Here is a 14,801-nt window from a genome sequence, read left to right as displayed (position 1 = left end):
GAATGACAGTGAGAAGGAGGGAGGGAACGAAATAACTGGGGGGGGGAAGAGGAGGAGGAGGCTCCGCGGCTCCGCCCCGCTGCCCGCACTGCGCCGGGTGGCGCTGCCCGCAGGTGGGGGCGGCGTTCCCAGCGTCATCCCCCGTTGCGGAGCATGAAGGTGAAGGTGATCTCGGTGCTGGAGGACAATTACATGTACCTGGTGATCGAGGAGAGCACCCGGGACGCGATCGCGGTGGACGCCGCCGTCCCCAAACGGGTGAGAACCGTCGGGGCTGCGCGCTCTGCCGGCGTTATCGCTTCTGTTTGCGTGTTTCCTTCCTCTCCGGGGGCTTTGCGGCTTGGAGGCGGCGGGCAGAGCTGCGGGAACGGCGGCCATAAGGTGCCATAGACCATAAAGTGCCATCGGCCATAAAGAGCCATCGGCCATAAAGTGCCATCGGCCATACAGTGTCCCCGCCCCGTGCGTCGTCCCCTCCTGCCCCTCCCCGAGCGCTGGTGCAGCTCCTTCCTCCATCCCAGCCGCCCCGATGTTTTCCTCTCCCTGTCCCCGCTGCCCTCTGCCGTGGGACGGACCCGGCTCTGCGCTGTCACCTCCTCCCTTCATTCACCGCTTTTGTCCCTTACAGCTGCTGGAGATCGTCCGGAAGGAGGATGTGGTTCTCCGTGCCATCCTCAGCACGCATCACCACTGGTAAGCGCCGGCACCGGGAGGGGGCGGGCAGTGCCCCGTTGTTGGGGGGTACCCGGTGCCCATTGCCCCTCTGCCCCTATAGGGACCACGCGCGGGGCAACGAGGAGCTGGTCAGGCTGTGCCCGGGGCTGCGGGTGTACGGTGCGGATGAGCGCATTGGGGCCCTAACGCACCGAGTGGCCCCCAACGAGGAGCTGACGGTGTGTGGGGCGCTGGGGTCAGGGGGTGGGATGGGGAGGGGTGGTTCTGTGCCCATCCTGTACCCAGCGCTCATCTCCATCCCCGCAGTTCGGGGCCATCCGTGTGCGGTGCCTCTTCACCCCGTGCCACACTTCAGGCCACATGTGCTACTTCATGTGGGAGGATGGGTCTCCGGATGCACCGGCGCTGTTCTCAGGTATCTCCCGATAGCCACCCACCGATCCCGTGGGCCGAATCCTTTGAAACCCCCCCAAGCTTTGGGGACAGTGTCTCACCCTCTCCCTGCAGGTGACACGCTGTTTGTGGGGGGCTGCGGGCAGTTCCTGGAGGGGACGGCAGAGCAGATGTACGCCAACTTCACCCAGGTGTTGGGGGATCTGCCAAAGGAGACGGTGAGTGCTTCCCTCCCCACACCCCCAAGCTCAGCCCCAGCTTAGAGAGGCCCCACAATAATGATGGAGACGTGGGACATGGTGGGGTTGGGATGTGCGTAACACTGAGTGCTCCATGCTGCTCTTACAGAAGGTGTTTTGTGGCCACGAATGCACCGTCCGGAACCTGAAGTTTGCCCTGAAAGTGGAACCAGAGAATGAAGCAGTGAAGAAGAAGCTCGCCTGGGCCAGAGTAAGCAGCTGTGCCATGTGGGGTGGTGGGGGGCTGCCGGTTGGTAGCAGGGTTTGGACATATCTGCTTCCTCATAGCAGCGGGATGATGAGGATCTGCCCACGGTGCCCTCCACGCTGCAGGAGGAGTTCCTCTACAACCCCTTCCTCAGGGTCACGTAAGCAGCATCAGTGCAGGGGTGCAGGGGGGGCATGCTTATGGGTTGGCCCTGAACTGGGTGGGGTGGGATGGAGCAGCTCTGTCCCCATGCTGCTGCTTTTGCCCCCAATCCACTCCTCTTCTCCCAGTAGCTTTGGAATGAATGGGGAAACCAAGCCCAGAGGGAAGGGAGGGTAACCTCAGTTTCTCAATCCTTGGGGCTGAGCCCTGAGCCCTGTCCCCATCTGTCTCCATCACACCCCGGTCTTAGTGCTGCCGTTACCCCTGCAGGGAGGAGGCTGTGCAGAAGTTCACAGGTAGGAAGGAGCCGGTGGAAGTGCTGCGGGCTCTACGCACCGAGAAGGACAACTTCAAGAAGCCCAAGGAGCGGCCCCATCCCCAGGCCATGCTGGCCTTCGACTGGGGCCTTTTTGCCCCTTTCCTGGAGAAGAAGTGAAGCCCTGCACATGGATGGCCCCATTCAGGTGTCCCTGAGCCCTCAGCTGGGACAGGGCAGGGACCAGGAACTGCACCTCTCTGCGTCCATTCCATTTCTTTTCCTCAAGTTAGAACACGGGAAAGCTGTTGTATGAAGCGTGGAGCTTTTTGCTGGGGTGTTGCATTGCAAAACACAGCAATGCCTTTTGCTTTTTGGAAGGCAGACAGGGCGTGCTGCTGGCTCTGTGTGGCTGCATTAACCCCATGCAGTGGTGTGGGCTGGGTGCTGCTGTGCAGCCCATCGTTCTGCCTTCATCTTTACCTCAGTTGTGCAATGTGCTGCAATGCACAGGGTGCTGCTGCTGAGCTTAGGCCCAGCTTGTGCAGCTGAAATGCAAACAGTGGAGAAAATAGAGGAGATGGGCCCCGGATAATACACTGTACGGTGTCTATTTGGACTGTGCTGATACAAAGCTGCTGATGGCTGGAATAGAACCAGCTTCAGAACCTTTCATGCATCGACTGTGAATAGCATCCATAGCACCGAACCTGGTTTGTGGTATTTCTTCCTTTGCTAGAAACTTGATTTTCTTTTTTTGCTTTTTTATTTTAAATATATATATATATAGTGTTACGTTGTTTAAAATTCACTCTTCCCTCCAGGAGGGGGAAGAATCCGTCCTGCTGCACCAGTTGCCTCAGTGCTGATGCTTCAGAGATGCTATAAGGGTACAGCTGTCATTGGACACTGCCTGGGTGCTTTGCTGTGAGCAGCACAGAGATGCCTGGGAGGGATCCTGGCCCAGCAGTTTGTTTGCTCGTGTGTGCAGCTCAGAGGTGAAATCTGAGCTATTCTTGATGCTGTGATGAGAACAAATAGCTGTGAGAGCTGCATGGGGAGCTCCGGGCAGAGTCCTCTGACAGCTTCAGTTCTGTGCGTTCAGTATCCTGGTCACTGGAGAAGGCAAAATGCGGATCCTTGGTTGTTTAACCTGCAGCTCATTCAGCTGTTCTTAACTGTGCACTTCTGTCTGGATGTGAATGTTCTCAGCAGAAACAAGAGTGTGTTTCTTTTGCACCGATGTACAAAGTTTATGGACTCAGCACTTCAGCATATTGGACTTAGTTTGCATTGGCACTGGCGTCTCTCTCTTGCTGTAGATGACAATGTTATGGTTTAGCATAACACTGATACAGAACTATGCATGGAAAAGGGCATTCAGTGCAACCACCGCTTGCAAAATGAGTGGGGAAGGGACGGGGGAGCAGAGGGAGATTTTTGCCTTACAAACACTGTGAATTCACTGATTGATCAGCAACACCTGAAGGATGTCAAGCCTTTAATTAAAACCATTACAATTGTCTTTTACATTGTTGGCTTGTTTTTAATGAAGACTGGAGGAGGACGCAGGGAAGGGCTGCCAGAGAAGCTGTTAAATGAGGCAGGTTAAGGTCTGGCAGCTTTGCTTCTTGACAGCCCTAAGCACAAGGTCTGCAGTAACAGTGAGGGTTCTCTCTGAAGAGGGCATGGCCAAGGTTTGAGTCTGAGCTATGTGCAGTAACCAGCTCCATGTCCTGAAAGAGCAAAGCAAAGTGGGTGGCTGCTTTGTGCTCAGTTTTCATCCACTTCTTGCAGTTGTTCTTCCCCACATAGCAGTAACTGGGAAAAGGAGAAATATCAAGTGAGAATGGGATTTTTAAGCTGGTATTCGCTTGCAGCTGCAGCAGACACAAGTAGGTTCCACATCTGCCACCATCCTTTCACCCTGAACTAAGGTACAGCTGCAAACCTCCCCCCACACCCCCCTCCTATACACAGTGCCACTCTGTGATACCTGGCATTCAGATTAAGTAGACAAAACCAGTTACTCATTCACTTTTTCTTTTCCTAAATAGTTCAGGAGATACCCATACATAGAAATACAGACAGTGAGACATCATTCCATAGTGAATCATTTGCATTCACACATCACCTGGCAAGGCATTACAACACACAGCATTAAACCAGGTATATTTCTGCCAACCACTTGGATAGTTCTGGTAATTACCTGCAGCAACGCTTACATCCTTCAGTCTTCCATTAACTTTTATACATTGACACCCTTCAGAGACACCAAAGGTTCCATTCTCACTTGATAGGATGTAAGAATGGTTTTCCCTGACTGTCAGGATATTATTAATCAGTAACTGACTTGGGGCCAGGGTAGATGCAGATGGCTGTTTGTTTCTTAAGCCTAATTTCAAGTCCCATTTCAGCAGGCCATACAGCATATGGAGATAACGCTGCTCTCATGACTGCAGGGTGCTGGGGTTCAACCCTCTGACAGTGCAAAAATGCTGCAGCTGTGCTTCAAGGGCATCCAGTCAGGGGCAGTGACACAGAAACACAGAGCCCAAGGTCTAATGAGACCATTTGTAACTATAGGAGAACGTCCTAACACAGACAGCCATGAACTCAGTGCTGTGAGGCCTGGCTGAGGGATGTCCTCATGCAGCACACAGCTCATTTTGCCTGCTGCAAACCAAGTCCTTCAGTACCTTAAATCCATCAGTTCTGGTAGGAATAGGATTGCAAAGGGAGTGCAGATTTAGTCCTAAGATACGTTAGTGCTTCTTTTAACAAATTTTAATCACTGTTCCGTTTTTATTTGTATCACTTCAGTCATTATAAAGCTTGAAGAATTACCACTGCCTGCCTATATGCACGTTACCTTCTCCTCTCTGACTGAGAGTGAGAAATTGCAATTCCCCATTGACGGCACAGAAATGACGGCACAGAACTTTGGCTGCCTCTCGAGAATCTTAAATACAATCGACTTGAAAGGCACTGAGTATATCCGGGCTTTGCAGTCTGCTTCCAGCATCAGCCTTCACCACTTGATGTTAAATCCAGCGTTTGCTTTCTCCACTGCATGGTATTCTGTATGCAGAGCTTTCCCTGTCTTTTCAGACTCAGTGCCACCCAGCCACTGCTCATACAGGGCAGTTACAGTCCGGTTCTCCTCTGGAACTTCAGTCTTAAGAGACTCGTACAGCTTCTCAACTTGCTGGAGCCAGTCCTTGCTAGATTCACCTTCCACTTTGATCTGGCCACCTCCATTTAAACAACCTAAGGACAACAAAGCAGGAAAACATCATTGAGTTTTACAAATTACTTAGCAGGGGGAAAATAGAAAAATAACCAAATTAACAACTGCTTTTCCACCTGTGAACAGTTACAGAACTGAAAACACCACTGTAATTGTGGCTTATTCCCCAGTAACTGAACACCAGCTGGTAACGGCCCTAGAGAGGAGATCATTGGCCTGGGGTGATGCAATGCTAATTCAGCCCAGCTGTGATGGAAAGCTCCAGGGCATCCTGGAAGTGCCAGTGAGAGAGAAGATAAGAAGTAGGGAGGGCTGGCTCATTCTCTTTCCAGGAAAAAAGAGTCCAGAATGGCAGCTAAGTGAGAACAGCCCTACAACCTCAACTGAAGGTAAGATAAACATCCTTAGGATGTGTTCTGAATTTGCTATTGTGGTGTAGGTGTGATATAAACGTTGGTCTGCGTGCTGTGTGGAAGCCTTAAGCGGTGCTCAGCTCTTTGGTGCTGTGCAGCCTTCTAGGCTGGAAGTTACATGGGCCCTCTGGAATACGGCAGTTGCTTGTAGATAGCAAAGAGTGGCAGCTCAGTGTCACTTCAGGCTGGATTAGAGCTTAGTGTGCTCTCTGTTTATGGATTGAAAAAGACCCTGGAGGGCAAATATGGAGATCTTGTAAGAAGCAGATTAGGGAAGAGAAGAAAGGCTTCTTCCACCAGCTGCAACGAGCATTCTCTGCAAGTGTAACACTTGTGCAGTTTTAGGGGATGAATGTCTTTATGTACCATAGAGCTTGAAGTCGGAGGGCATCCTAACAAGCACTGTAATATTCCAACGTGGGATTTAATTGCAATTACTGAAATCCTGAAGAATTGCTAGCTTCCAGGTAGGAAAACACATACTCTGCTTTGAACTTTAATGCTGTGACTATCACATCCAAAGGGTGTTTGAAGGTTTTGCCACAATATCAAGAATGTGAGGAGCTGTCAATATTTCTTAATTTGTAGTTATAACTTCACGTGATTCCTAGAGCTCTAGGCTGTAACAGGGAAGTCTCAATGCAGTCTCACCTGAGGGGCAGGCCATGACTTCAATGTAGTGATAGGGCGACTTCCCTCGCTTCAGCTTCTGCACTAAGTTCTGTATGTTTCGAAACCCATATGCCAAAGCAAAGTGGAGCAGAACTACTCCATCCTTCTCCAGTGTCACCTCTTGGAAGTCCTTGTTTCTGAGGAAGAAGAGAGAAAATGTCTTATCCAAATGGAGTTCTATATTAAACATCAAAGAACCCTGCGTTGAAACAAAGTTCTTTGTGTATTCTTACTCAGGAAAGCCGTCCTAGTTCTTTGCCACCCAAATAAAAGAGATGAAGGAACCAGCTTACAAATCCTTGTCAGACTTTTCCTGTTTGAGCACCCACTGAACTGAGTTTGCTGAGGAACACCATCGAATAAATCCTTAAAACCTAAGCAAACAGGACCTGAACTAAGGTTTTATTGTGACAGGCCGCCTGGGCTGGCTTCAGCCAACTCATACATCGGCGAGGCCACCGAAGGAAGCTTTTACATTGCTGTGGATCATGAAAATAGGGAGCAAACAACCACTGAAGACTTCCAGACTGCTAATATTAGTGGGAAGGCCTGTTCTTGATAAAAGTAATTTGACTTTTATTGAGTATTTTGTATGGAGGCTGTGAGGGACTGTTGTTTTTAACTATTAATAATGCTGACCAAGGATACAACTCATTACAAATGGGACGTTAAGATCTGGGAAGCTAGCAGGAATTGCAGCTCTTTGGCCACTGTACCCAAACTTAGGTGGCTTTCTGCCTTAACCATAACAGAGTTATGCTCACAAGTCCTGATGTGAGATTTTTCTGTTCTGTAATAGCGAGATTAGTAACAAAGCTCTTTTATCGGCCTGAGATCAGGTGAAACAGCTGAGATCCCTGTGAGCTCTGCCTTCTAGATTGCTCTAAAAATCATCTGCAACTTGATACTGGGAAAATCCATCAGGCTATAGAAGTGTGTGGGTGGTGAAGGGGCTCAGAGCCTCCAAAGGCCAGGCTGCACGGAGTGCAGGCTGATTTATGGCTCAGCAACTGTGGGAGGGAGAAGCTGATTCCCATGCCTCAAAGGAAAACGTTTAACTTTGCAAAGAAAGTGAAACCCATCAGAAAGAGAGCAGCATAAAAAGAACTGCAATAAAAAAAAAATAGTACTTGCTGTAAAAGCTTTAAACTTCATACTTTAAAGGTCTGTACTGAATTGTATCCACTTCAATGTCAAAGAGCTCCTTGGCTGCATACTTGTATATGTGCTCCAAATAGCCACCAGAGCCACCTCCTGAGTGGCCAGTGAGTTCCTCCTCTGTGGCACTACTAAACCTGGGGAAAGGAAAGAAAGAAGTGGTTTTAGTGGTTTGATTCAATGGAACAGACAGCACAAAGCCCACTGCTCCTTCAAACAAACAGAAGTTTCATTAGCTCAGTGCCAAAATAGTTTTAGTGTTGCTAATAAAAACATGATGTTGTGAGTCTTGTGAGACTTTTGATAGTGGAATTGTTCATCCAGGGAATTCAAAAGCAGCAAAACAAGCCAGGCACCAGCTCCCTTTGAGCTCCAACCCTTTCCCTTTCTCCTGGGAAAAGACTATTTATGGTTTCAGGCTCTGCAGGTTTAACCCTATGCTGTCTGATGTTCTTTGGGTCAAGCTCTGTGGGAACATCCTCACCAGATCTGACCCTGCTGCCAGCTTAATCTTCACACACCAAAAATATTTGAGTTAGAGGCCAATTGCCTGAGAAGTCTCAAATCAACATTTTTTTTGTTAGTGTACTGTTCAGTGGATCTACAAACAGGTTATACTTGGAAATGATGAAGCATTGATGGTATGGATCTGTGTGGCCTACGCTTCCCTTGGAAAACACAATCAGGGAGAAACCATCTCAGTCAAAAGAGATTTCAGCAGTCCTCAAGTCTTTTCCACAGCACCAACAAAAGCTGAATTCATTCCTGAACCAGGTACTTATACGTGGCTGCCAGGACAGGAGAGAACACTCCTGCAACTCCAAGCACAGAAATGAAACTTTTGTTGCTGTGGTTAAGTAAGTTATACAGTGTACAGATGAACAAGCCTCACAATGGCAGGGGGCTGCCCTATGCAGGGCTGTCCTCAGCAGGACCCTGCTCCAAGTCCAGCACGCTGTTGGTGTTGAACAGCCACATTCATGTAATAACAGCACTTACACGTTCAAGTTCTGCAGAAATAATTCCATCTCACTGATTTGCCAAAACACAACCAAGTATTCAGAGGTCAAGATGGTGTTTCTTGAAAACAGCTCACCAGATGGAAGCTTCAACAATAGCTTTTGTAATGAGAGAATAATAAGATGAGGGATAAGCTTCTAAGCGCTCATCAGGCAGTGACACTTGCGTTTTCCTACTAACAGCTGCAGAAGGGAAAACACTTGAATGCAGGCCAAATAGTTTCAAGTCAAATGGAAGATGCTGCCTCTTGCAGATAAAATCTCAGCTTTAGAAAAACTGCAGAAGGCAACACGTTACCCTGTGATGGCATTCAGAAACTATTTTTAATTTCATCTTGTTTACAGGAACTGAGCTTCATTAATGAAATGCTTCAGTGTGTCTGGCCTCACGTACTGCAGCTCTCTTAAAACGAGGCTGCCAGTAAGAATCAGTGCTGGCCTGGAGCAAACGGTTATAACAGCAAAAGTCCTGGGTTTCTGGCACTTCATCTCATTCTCGCTGCCAAATGTAATAACCTCTCAATGGGCTTTTCCACGTGCTGGAGGATAAAGCAGAATAACAGCCATTGGGCTGCTTATGTTAGTGCTCCAAGTTCTGAGGAATACGTGCTGTTTATAAGCAGTCAATTTACTGAGTAAGTTAAAGCTAGCAAAAGGTTACAGAGGAGCTTTATCACTGGGAGCGTGAGGCACTGCCCTCACAATGTACTCCTAAGAAGTTAGCCAGAGATTGTTATCAAGTAATTAGACATTTTGTTCTATGTTATAACTGACACTTCCATAATGTTATTTCCTAACTGAGTCCAAACGCTTCAGAATGTTTTTATATCTCCTTGATTTTTCTGCTTAATGGTATAACAATAAAGCAGGTAGAACAAAATGCTTATTTATGTGGGCAGCTGCTGAAGTTGACTTTTTGGGATGCAACCGTGCAGACTTTTATTGCAGCAGAGGATAACTTTTAGATGTGAAAGGAATTTGAGCATAAACCATTTTAGAAGACAATACTGGAGGAATTCTTAACTAAAATTAAACTCTATTTAGAAATAAGCCACAGTGTCACATCTGCAAAGGGATACAGCTGTCAGTAGACCACAGTCACGTCCTATGTGTGTGCTACCTGCTGCATACCTGAGCTATTGAAATCCCTCCTAGAAACTCTGAGCAGTAGACTTGAATCAACTTGAACCACATTGTTAATACTATATAAAGGTTGCTACATATGTAGCCTTTCTCTTTGTATGATAATAAATGGATTAAGAGAATGCTTTGGTTTAGTGATCAGTGTGGAACCACTACTGAATGTCAGTTCAGAGGGCTAAAATCTGATCTCAGTATTTCTGCAGTCTCTTAGATCTCTGCAGTCATCACTTAACCAGATGTCAGCTTTCAGTTAATGCAATTGAAGTCTCATCTGTTTTGCACATGTTTAAGTTCTTGTGCTTTTACAGAGATTTTTCAGATGAGTTGAGTGACCTAAATATTTTGTTTCAATATCAGAATCTTTACAGTAGCTCAGATAACGAAGGGATATAAGCAAACTGAGTACAGCACTGCAACAGGCTTTTTTGTTAATCCTTGGACTACTAAGACCTAGCAAGTAGTTACAGGTTCATTGTATTCTGTAGGTACAGGACTTAATGCACAGCTGTACTGATTTGAAATTACTGACACAAAAATACCCACAAAATGCCAACACCTGCAGACTTATGCACAGTAAAACAGTAGTAGAAAGTGAATTCTGCTGAACTGGATATGGATACTGGATGGAAAAGAACATGCTTGAAGGTGCAGATGAGATTTCTTACATGGTATCCAAAGGAGCAGGATCTACATCTGAGAGAGATACTCTTTCTTGTTCCAACAACTTTAGCACTTCTCCTAAAATAGAACCACAGGTACAAAAGGCTTATTTTGGAGATAAAGAAAAATAAAATCCACAGATCGGTATCTAAGCCTGCATATGAAGTCTTTACCAGGACATGACTGGCATCACTGAAGATAAATTATACAGCAAGATCTGTGTGCTACATCCACCATTGACAAAGGATCATTGAAACAAGTCCAGAAATGATCTGGGCTGCTTCTGGCTCTGCTTACCTGTGGTGATTACACAGTCCACATCGCGAGTCTGGTACTCCTGGTTGAAGAAGTCTGGCCTTGAAGCCTCCAGCTTCTTGTCATAGCAGGGCATTACTGTTACGTGGTATATCTTATTAGGTGTTAAGTGCTGGAAGAAGACAAGCAGTAGCATTGGTCAATCTCAAAACTGTCTTGTGGGAGGTGTTTTCCAATTACAAATGAAAATGATGAAACTAATAGTGCCATGCATTGGGAAATACTCTCCTTTATTACTGAACGTGATAAAAAATATATTTTTCTCTCATAGAATCCAATTCTAGACTGTAGGAAACAACAACCATAAGCTCTTCCATGGTCTTCCCCCCACCCTCTCCTGCTTTTCCTAGTGCAAATGATCCAAAGTCAATGGGTGAAGAAATCCTAAGTGTTCAGTGAGATGACATGTTTCTTCCATGCTACCCTACATCAGCGACTAAGAAATGATCAGAAGTTGGCCAAAATCCTCACGGCCATCCAGCAAAATAAGTTCAAACTGAGGAAATAAGTCATTGACTCAAGGCTATTGTTTCAACATCTTGTGCCAAATATTCTTAACAGCTGCCAGTTTTTGTAACAAGTATGCACGTGTCAGCATTTGTTTAATGCAACTGTGAAGCCAGAGCTCATTAATGGACAATAAATCATACAACCGGACATGGTGCTTAAGTTTGCTGCTGGACGACTCTGGGCTATAATACTAGTCTGTAAGCACCAACTTTACACTTGGAAAGATTCCAAAGGTTAAGGACTGGGAACAGAACTAAGAAAAACTAAAAGAGAACATGAAGTTGGAAAAGAGCAAGCAATTTTTAGACAAGGCATGATCTGCACGTATGCACTGACTGAGGTTTTGTCCTGGGTTATTTTACCTTATTCACCAGCCTTGATCATCAGGAAAATACCATACAGGACGAGTGAGATATAAGCACAAGAATAATGACAAATCAGATTCCTTAGACTTCCTGAATAATATATAGAGATTTCAAGCCACAAAGTGTGAACTTAGTGCTGCTGTCCCAGCTGCAAGTTTCTCAACAGATATCACAGAAGTGACAATGCCTTTGCTGGCAATTTGCAAGATAAAAACAATTATCTTCAATCCTTAATGTACACAGTACAGGAAAACGTATCAGCTTGTGTTTGATGCACCTTACCTGCTGCTCTGCAAAATAGCCCTTTATCAAGGAGCCCATGATCTGCTGTGGAGACTTAGTGGTGCTGATGTAAGGAATGATGAAACTGCCATGGGTTTTCTCTGCATAGCAGATCCAACCTGAAGAGAGAATAATTAGCAAATAGTTGCAATCAGTAACTATAACTATATAACTATATATATATATATATATATATATATATATATACACATATAAATAGCAAGCACCCCTTCACTCTGCCCACAACTCCAGGCTCACCACCCATTCATAACCATTTTCAGCCTCAGCACAAAAGGCAAAGAGGTGTAACAATTCCATTTATAGAGGTGAGAAGGTATTTCTACAGACCATTACCACTATTAACACCAAGATCTCTTTGTGAAGAGTAATACTTTAAGCAAATTAATATGAACTTTTCTGACTAGCTTTTTGAGTTCTTGTATAGGTGTATTATTAGAATGGCATCTTATTTCTGTAACCAACTTTGTAATGTACCTGGACAGGCAGAAGCTAACATTGGCAAAGCCTTTTTGTCTTCTGATTGCCTTCGGAAGCGTTTTACAAACTCCTTTTGGCTCTCCAGCAGGCTGAAGTTTCGTGAGAAAGTTGTATCAAATACATAGTGCACACCTAAGTGGTACAACATGCACATTAGAATTCACAAGGAAGATACAAGCAGCAAGCTACGCATCATATTTACTGCTATCAATCTGTATTTGAGAGTGAACTGTTTGCTCTAGCACAGCAGGACAAGAGCAGAAGTCATAGGAGGAATGCGGATAATTTAAAGCTCCTTTCCTCCATTACTCCAGGTTTATTTTGTGACTGAAGTTTGTACTTCTTAATTCATATCACCTTTAGGTGCTCATAAAGGCTGTGCCTGATGGATAGCCCAGCAGTCCCCTCTGTGATGGGCAGGACGCAATGCAGCAACTTGCCTTGACTCTTTAAGAATGCAGTCAACTTCTTTGCTGTTTCCAGAATGCTCATTTTACATTTTGCAGCCAGTGAAGCCCTGGATTGTGGTGAAACAGAAACCACCACCAGCTTCTGTTCATTGGGAGCTGCAGCCTTTAAAAATAATAATAGCAACAAAAGAAAGCTGTTCAGACAGTACTAATACTCACATCTACTAACTCTGCAGCTGACCCGCCCCTGTCTCATCACTTACCTTGTTAAAAGCTAGAGTTTTGGAGAACTCCTCATGGCTCTGCTGAGTGATTAAAACACTCTCTGCTGATGTAATGCAGCCACTACAAGCTAAACAGTCATTCAGAGTAATTTTAGCCTTCTCCAGTTTCTGTGCTTCTCCATCCTGGGAAGAAACAGATAAGACTCAGTTTTGGTCACAACAGCTTTGGTGGCAGTTTCTCATCTTTACTATGTTTAGTAATAAGGATATTGTCCTCTTTACCCTCCTGGCTTATCAAGAGCAGACAAGGAAGAATAAAGGTGAGGAAAAAAGGATTTTGTAATATATTTTGCTGTTGTCATCAGCATTCCCAGATCCTGGTCCTTAAATAGCCGTACCTTATTTAAATACATAACTAACCATCAGCATTGTCTGGATAATTGACACAATAGTAAAGAAAGGTCAGGCATACCTGAGTGATCTGAACATAGCTCCCATCGGCTTCAATTCTGATCTTAGCTGCTGCTTTCCCAGGCTTTTTTTCCACCTTTACAGGTTTGATACATTCCTAAAAGAGAAATAAAGCACAGAAGTGAAGAGACAAGACTCGAATGGTCAAACCCAATAGAGCGAATGTCTATTACTCTGCTTTAAATGATGCCAGATCTGCTGACTGTGTCTACATCCACCAAGGGAAAACGGTCCTTAGAACCTTACCCCTTTCTTACAGAACGAGCACCTTTTCAGCATCACACCAAAGCCAGAGGAGACTGTGTCCCTTCCGAATAACAGAGCTGTGTTAAAAGGAGCCTTGACAAGCACAGAGCCTTGATCCCCTCTTAGATCTCACAGACGATCTCGCATTCCCTCATTGCAAATTGGAACGGATGGAGGCGTGGTCACTACAGCCAGCGGGCGGCTATTGCCAATGGGGTTCCGTGTCATGTCGGAAAGGCTCTGACAAGCTCAGCACAGCTGCTGCCTGATCTCTGTGCTGCTCTACCATGGAGCCCCAAGGGCTTTTTTAGCATTTTATGCCATTTTTACTGCCCTATCTGCACAGCTAGACTCGCACAGTGCTGTCTCCTCACCTCCCCCCCCCACCCCCTCGTCTCCCCTCCGGTATGGCTCTCCTAGGCCGGGCCCTGCGGTCCTTGCCCCCTTGGACACCCACCTGCGAGGGCCCGATGTAATCATCCAGGTCGGTCAGCTGCAGCACCCCGCTGAAGGGAGACGCCATGACAGCGCCGCCGCCGTCAAGCGCGGCAGCCAGCGGGAGGGGCGGGAGCTGCGACACTGTCGTAAAAGCCACACTGCTGTCGTGATATGGCGCCCTGTCGTGATATTCAGGATAGAGGCAAAATGACGTTCCGTTGGGTTTATTGATAGCCTTGCTTGATAGATCCTTATCATAAGACACACACATGACACAAAGGGATTAAAGCTTCCCTAGCCTGCTTTACTAAGCGCTGCCTGCAAGGGGCATGACATTACCATGCATTAAACACATCCCTTGCTGGTAATAGCAAGGTGCTGGTGTGGGGAGGAAGTGCTTTAAAAGCTGGGGGTCTTTAATGGGGTTTAGGGTCAGTCACATAAGAAATGGAGGTAGTTTATGAGCCTGGATCTCTAACTCTCCTGAGGCATTTTCCTCTCCTCTATTTTGTCTGCATGTAACATCACCATCTGTAGGTGGCTGTGTATGCATCCATGCATGTCTATCTATACACAGAGCAGAGAGGGAGGTCAGACTGCTTGGTTACATCGCAAGGTGTCGGCCTTACTGTAAGGGGAAGCTACTGAAATCACATCATGCTTTTTAGAAGGCAGCTGACTCATACAGGAGACCATTCTCTTGAAGCTCTAAAATACAAAGCTGCTTTGTACTCAAAAGTAAGGAGTGCCTGACAATTATAGCTATTTTTTGCTGCACTTGAGTGCGTAATAGA

At 46.3% G+C, this 14,801-nt stretch overlaps 2 protein-coding genes across 8 annotated transcripts; one reads left to right on the top strand and one right to left on the bottom strand.

The window, feature by feature from the left end:
- Nucleotides 1-20: 20 nt before the first annotated feature.
- Nucleotides 21-3,463, top strand: LOC107320642 (hydroxyacylglutathione hydrolase-like protein). Of its 2 annotated transcripts, none has more exons than XM_015876707.3 (8): nt 21-258; nt 629-693; nt 776-893; nt 982-1,090; nt 1,183-1,286; nt 1,417-1,518; nt 1,599-1,675; nt 1,948-3,463. In XM_015876707.3, exons 1-8 carry the CDS (start codon nt 154-156, stop codon nt 2,111-2,113), a joined length of 846 nt encoding a protein of 281 aa, XP_015732193.2. In that variant the 5' UTR covers nt 21-153; the 3' UTR covers nt 2,114-3,463. The 2 variants fall into 2 exon arrangements, with proteins under 2 accessions (XP_015732193.2, XP_015732192.2); XM_015876706.3 differs by having other exon boundaries at nt 23-258; nt 1,596-1,675.
- On the bottom strand, nt 2,708-14,544 carry CIAO3 (cytosolic iron-sulfur assembly component 3). Of its 6 annotated transcripts, none has more exons than XM_085513985.1 (12): nt 14,027-14,110; nt 13,325-13,420; nt 12,892-13,035; nt 12,659-12,791; nt 12,216-12,350; nt 11,721-11,839; nt 10,546-10,675; nt 10,254-10,326; nt 7,426-7,563; nt 6,248-6,405; nt 4,806-5,203; nt 2,708-3,754 (listed from the first exon to the last, which is right to left on the bottom strand). In XM_085513985.1, the coding sequence occupies exons 1-11, from the start codon at nt 14,090-14,092 to the stop codon at nt 4,965-4,967; spliced, it is 1,431 nt and encodes a 476-aa protein (XP_085370111.1). In that variant the 5' UTR covers nt 14,093-14,110; the 3' UTR covers nt 2,708-3,754; nt 4,806-4,964. The 6 variants fall into 6 exon arrangements, with proteins under 6 accessions (XP_085370111.1, XP_015732171.2, XP_085370112.1 ...); XM_015876685.2 differs by having other exon boundaries at nt 3,418-3,754; nt 4,143-5,203; XM_085513986.1 differs by lacking the exon at nt 14,027-14,110 and adding an exon at nt 13,570-13,707 and having other exon boundaries at nt 3,418-3,754; nt 4,143-5,203.
- Nucleotides 14,545-14,801: the final 257 nt, after the last annotated feature.

This window comes from Coturnix japonica, chromosome 13 (assembly GCF_054131305.1).
Source record: "Coturnix japonica strain WE chromosome 13, WE-NBRP24, whole genome shotgun sequence".
NCBI classification, from domain to species: domain Eukaryota; kingdom Metazoa; phylum Chordata; class Aves; order Galliformes; family Phasianidae; genus Coturnix; species Coturnix japonica.
Note: the sequence above shows the minus strand (reverse complement) of the source record. Positions and strands in the feature narration are given on the sequence as shown.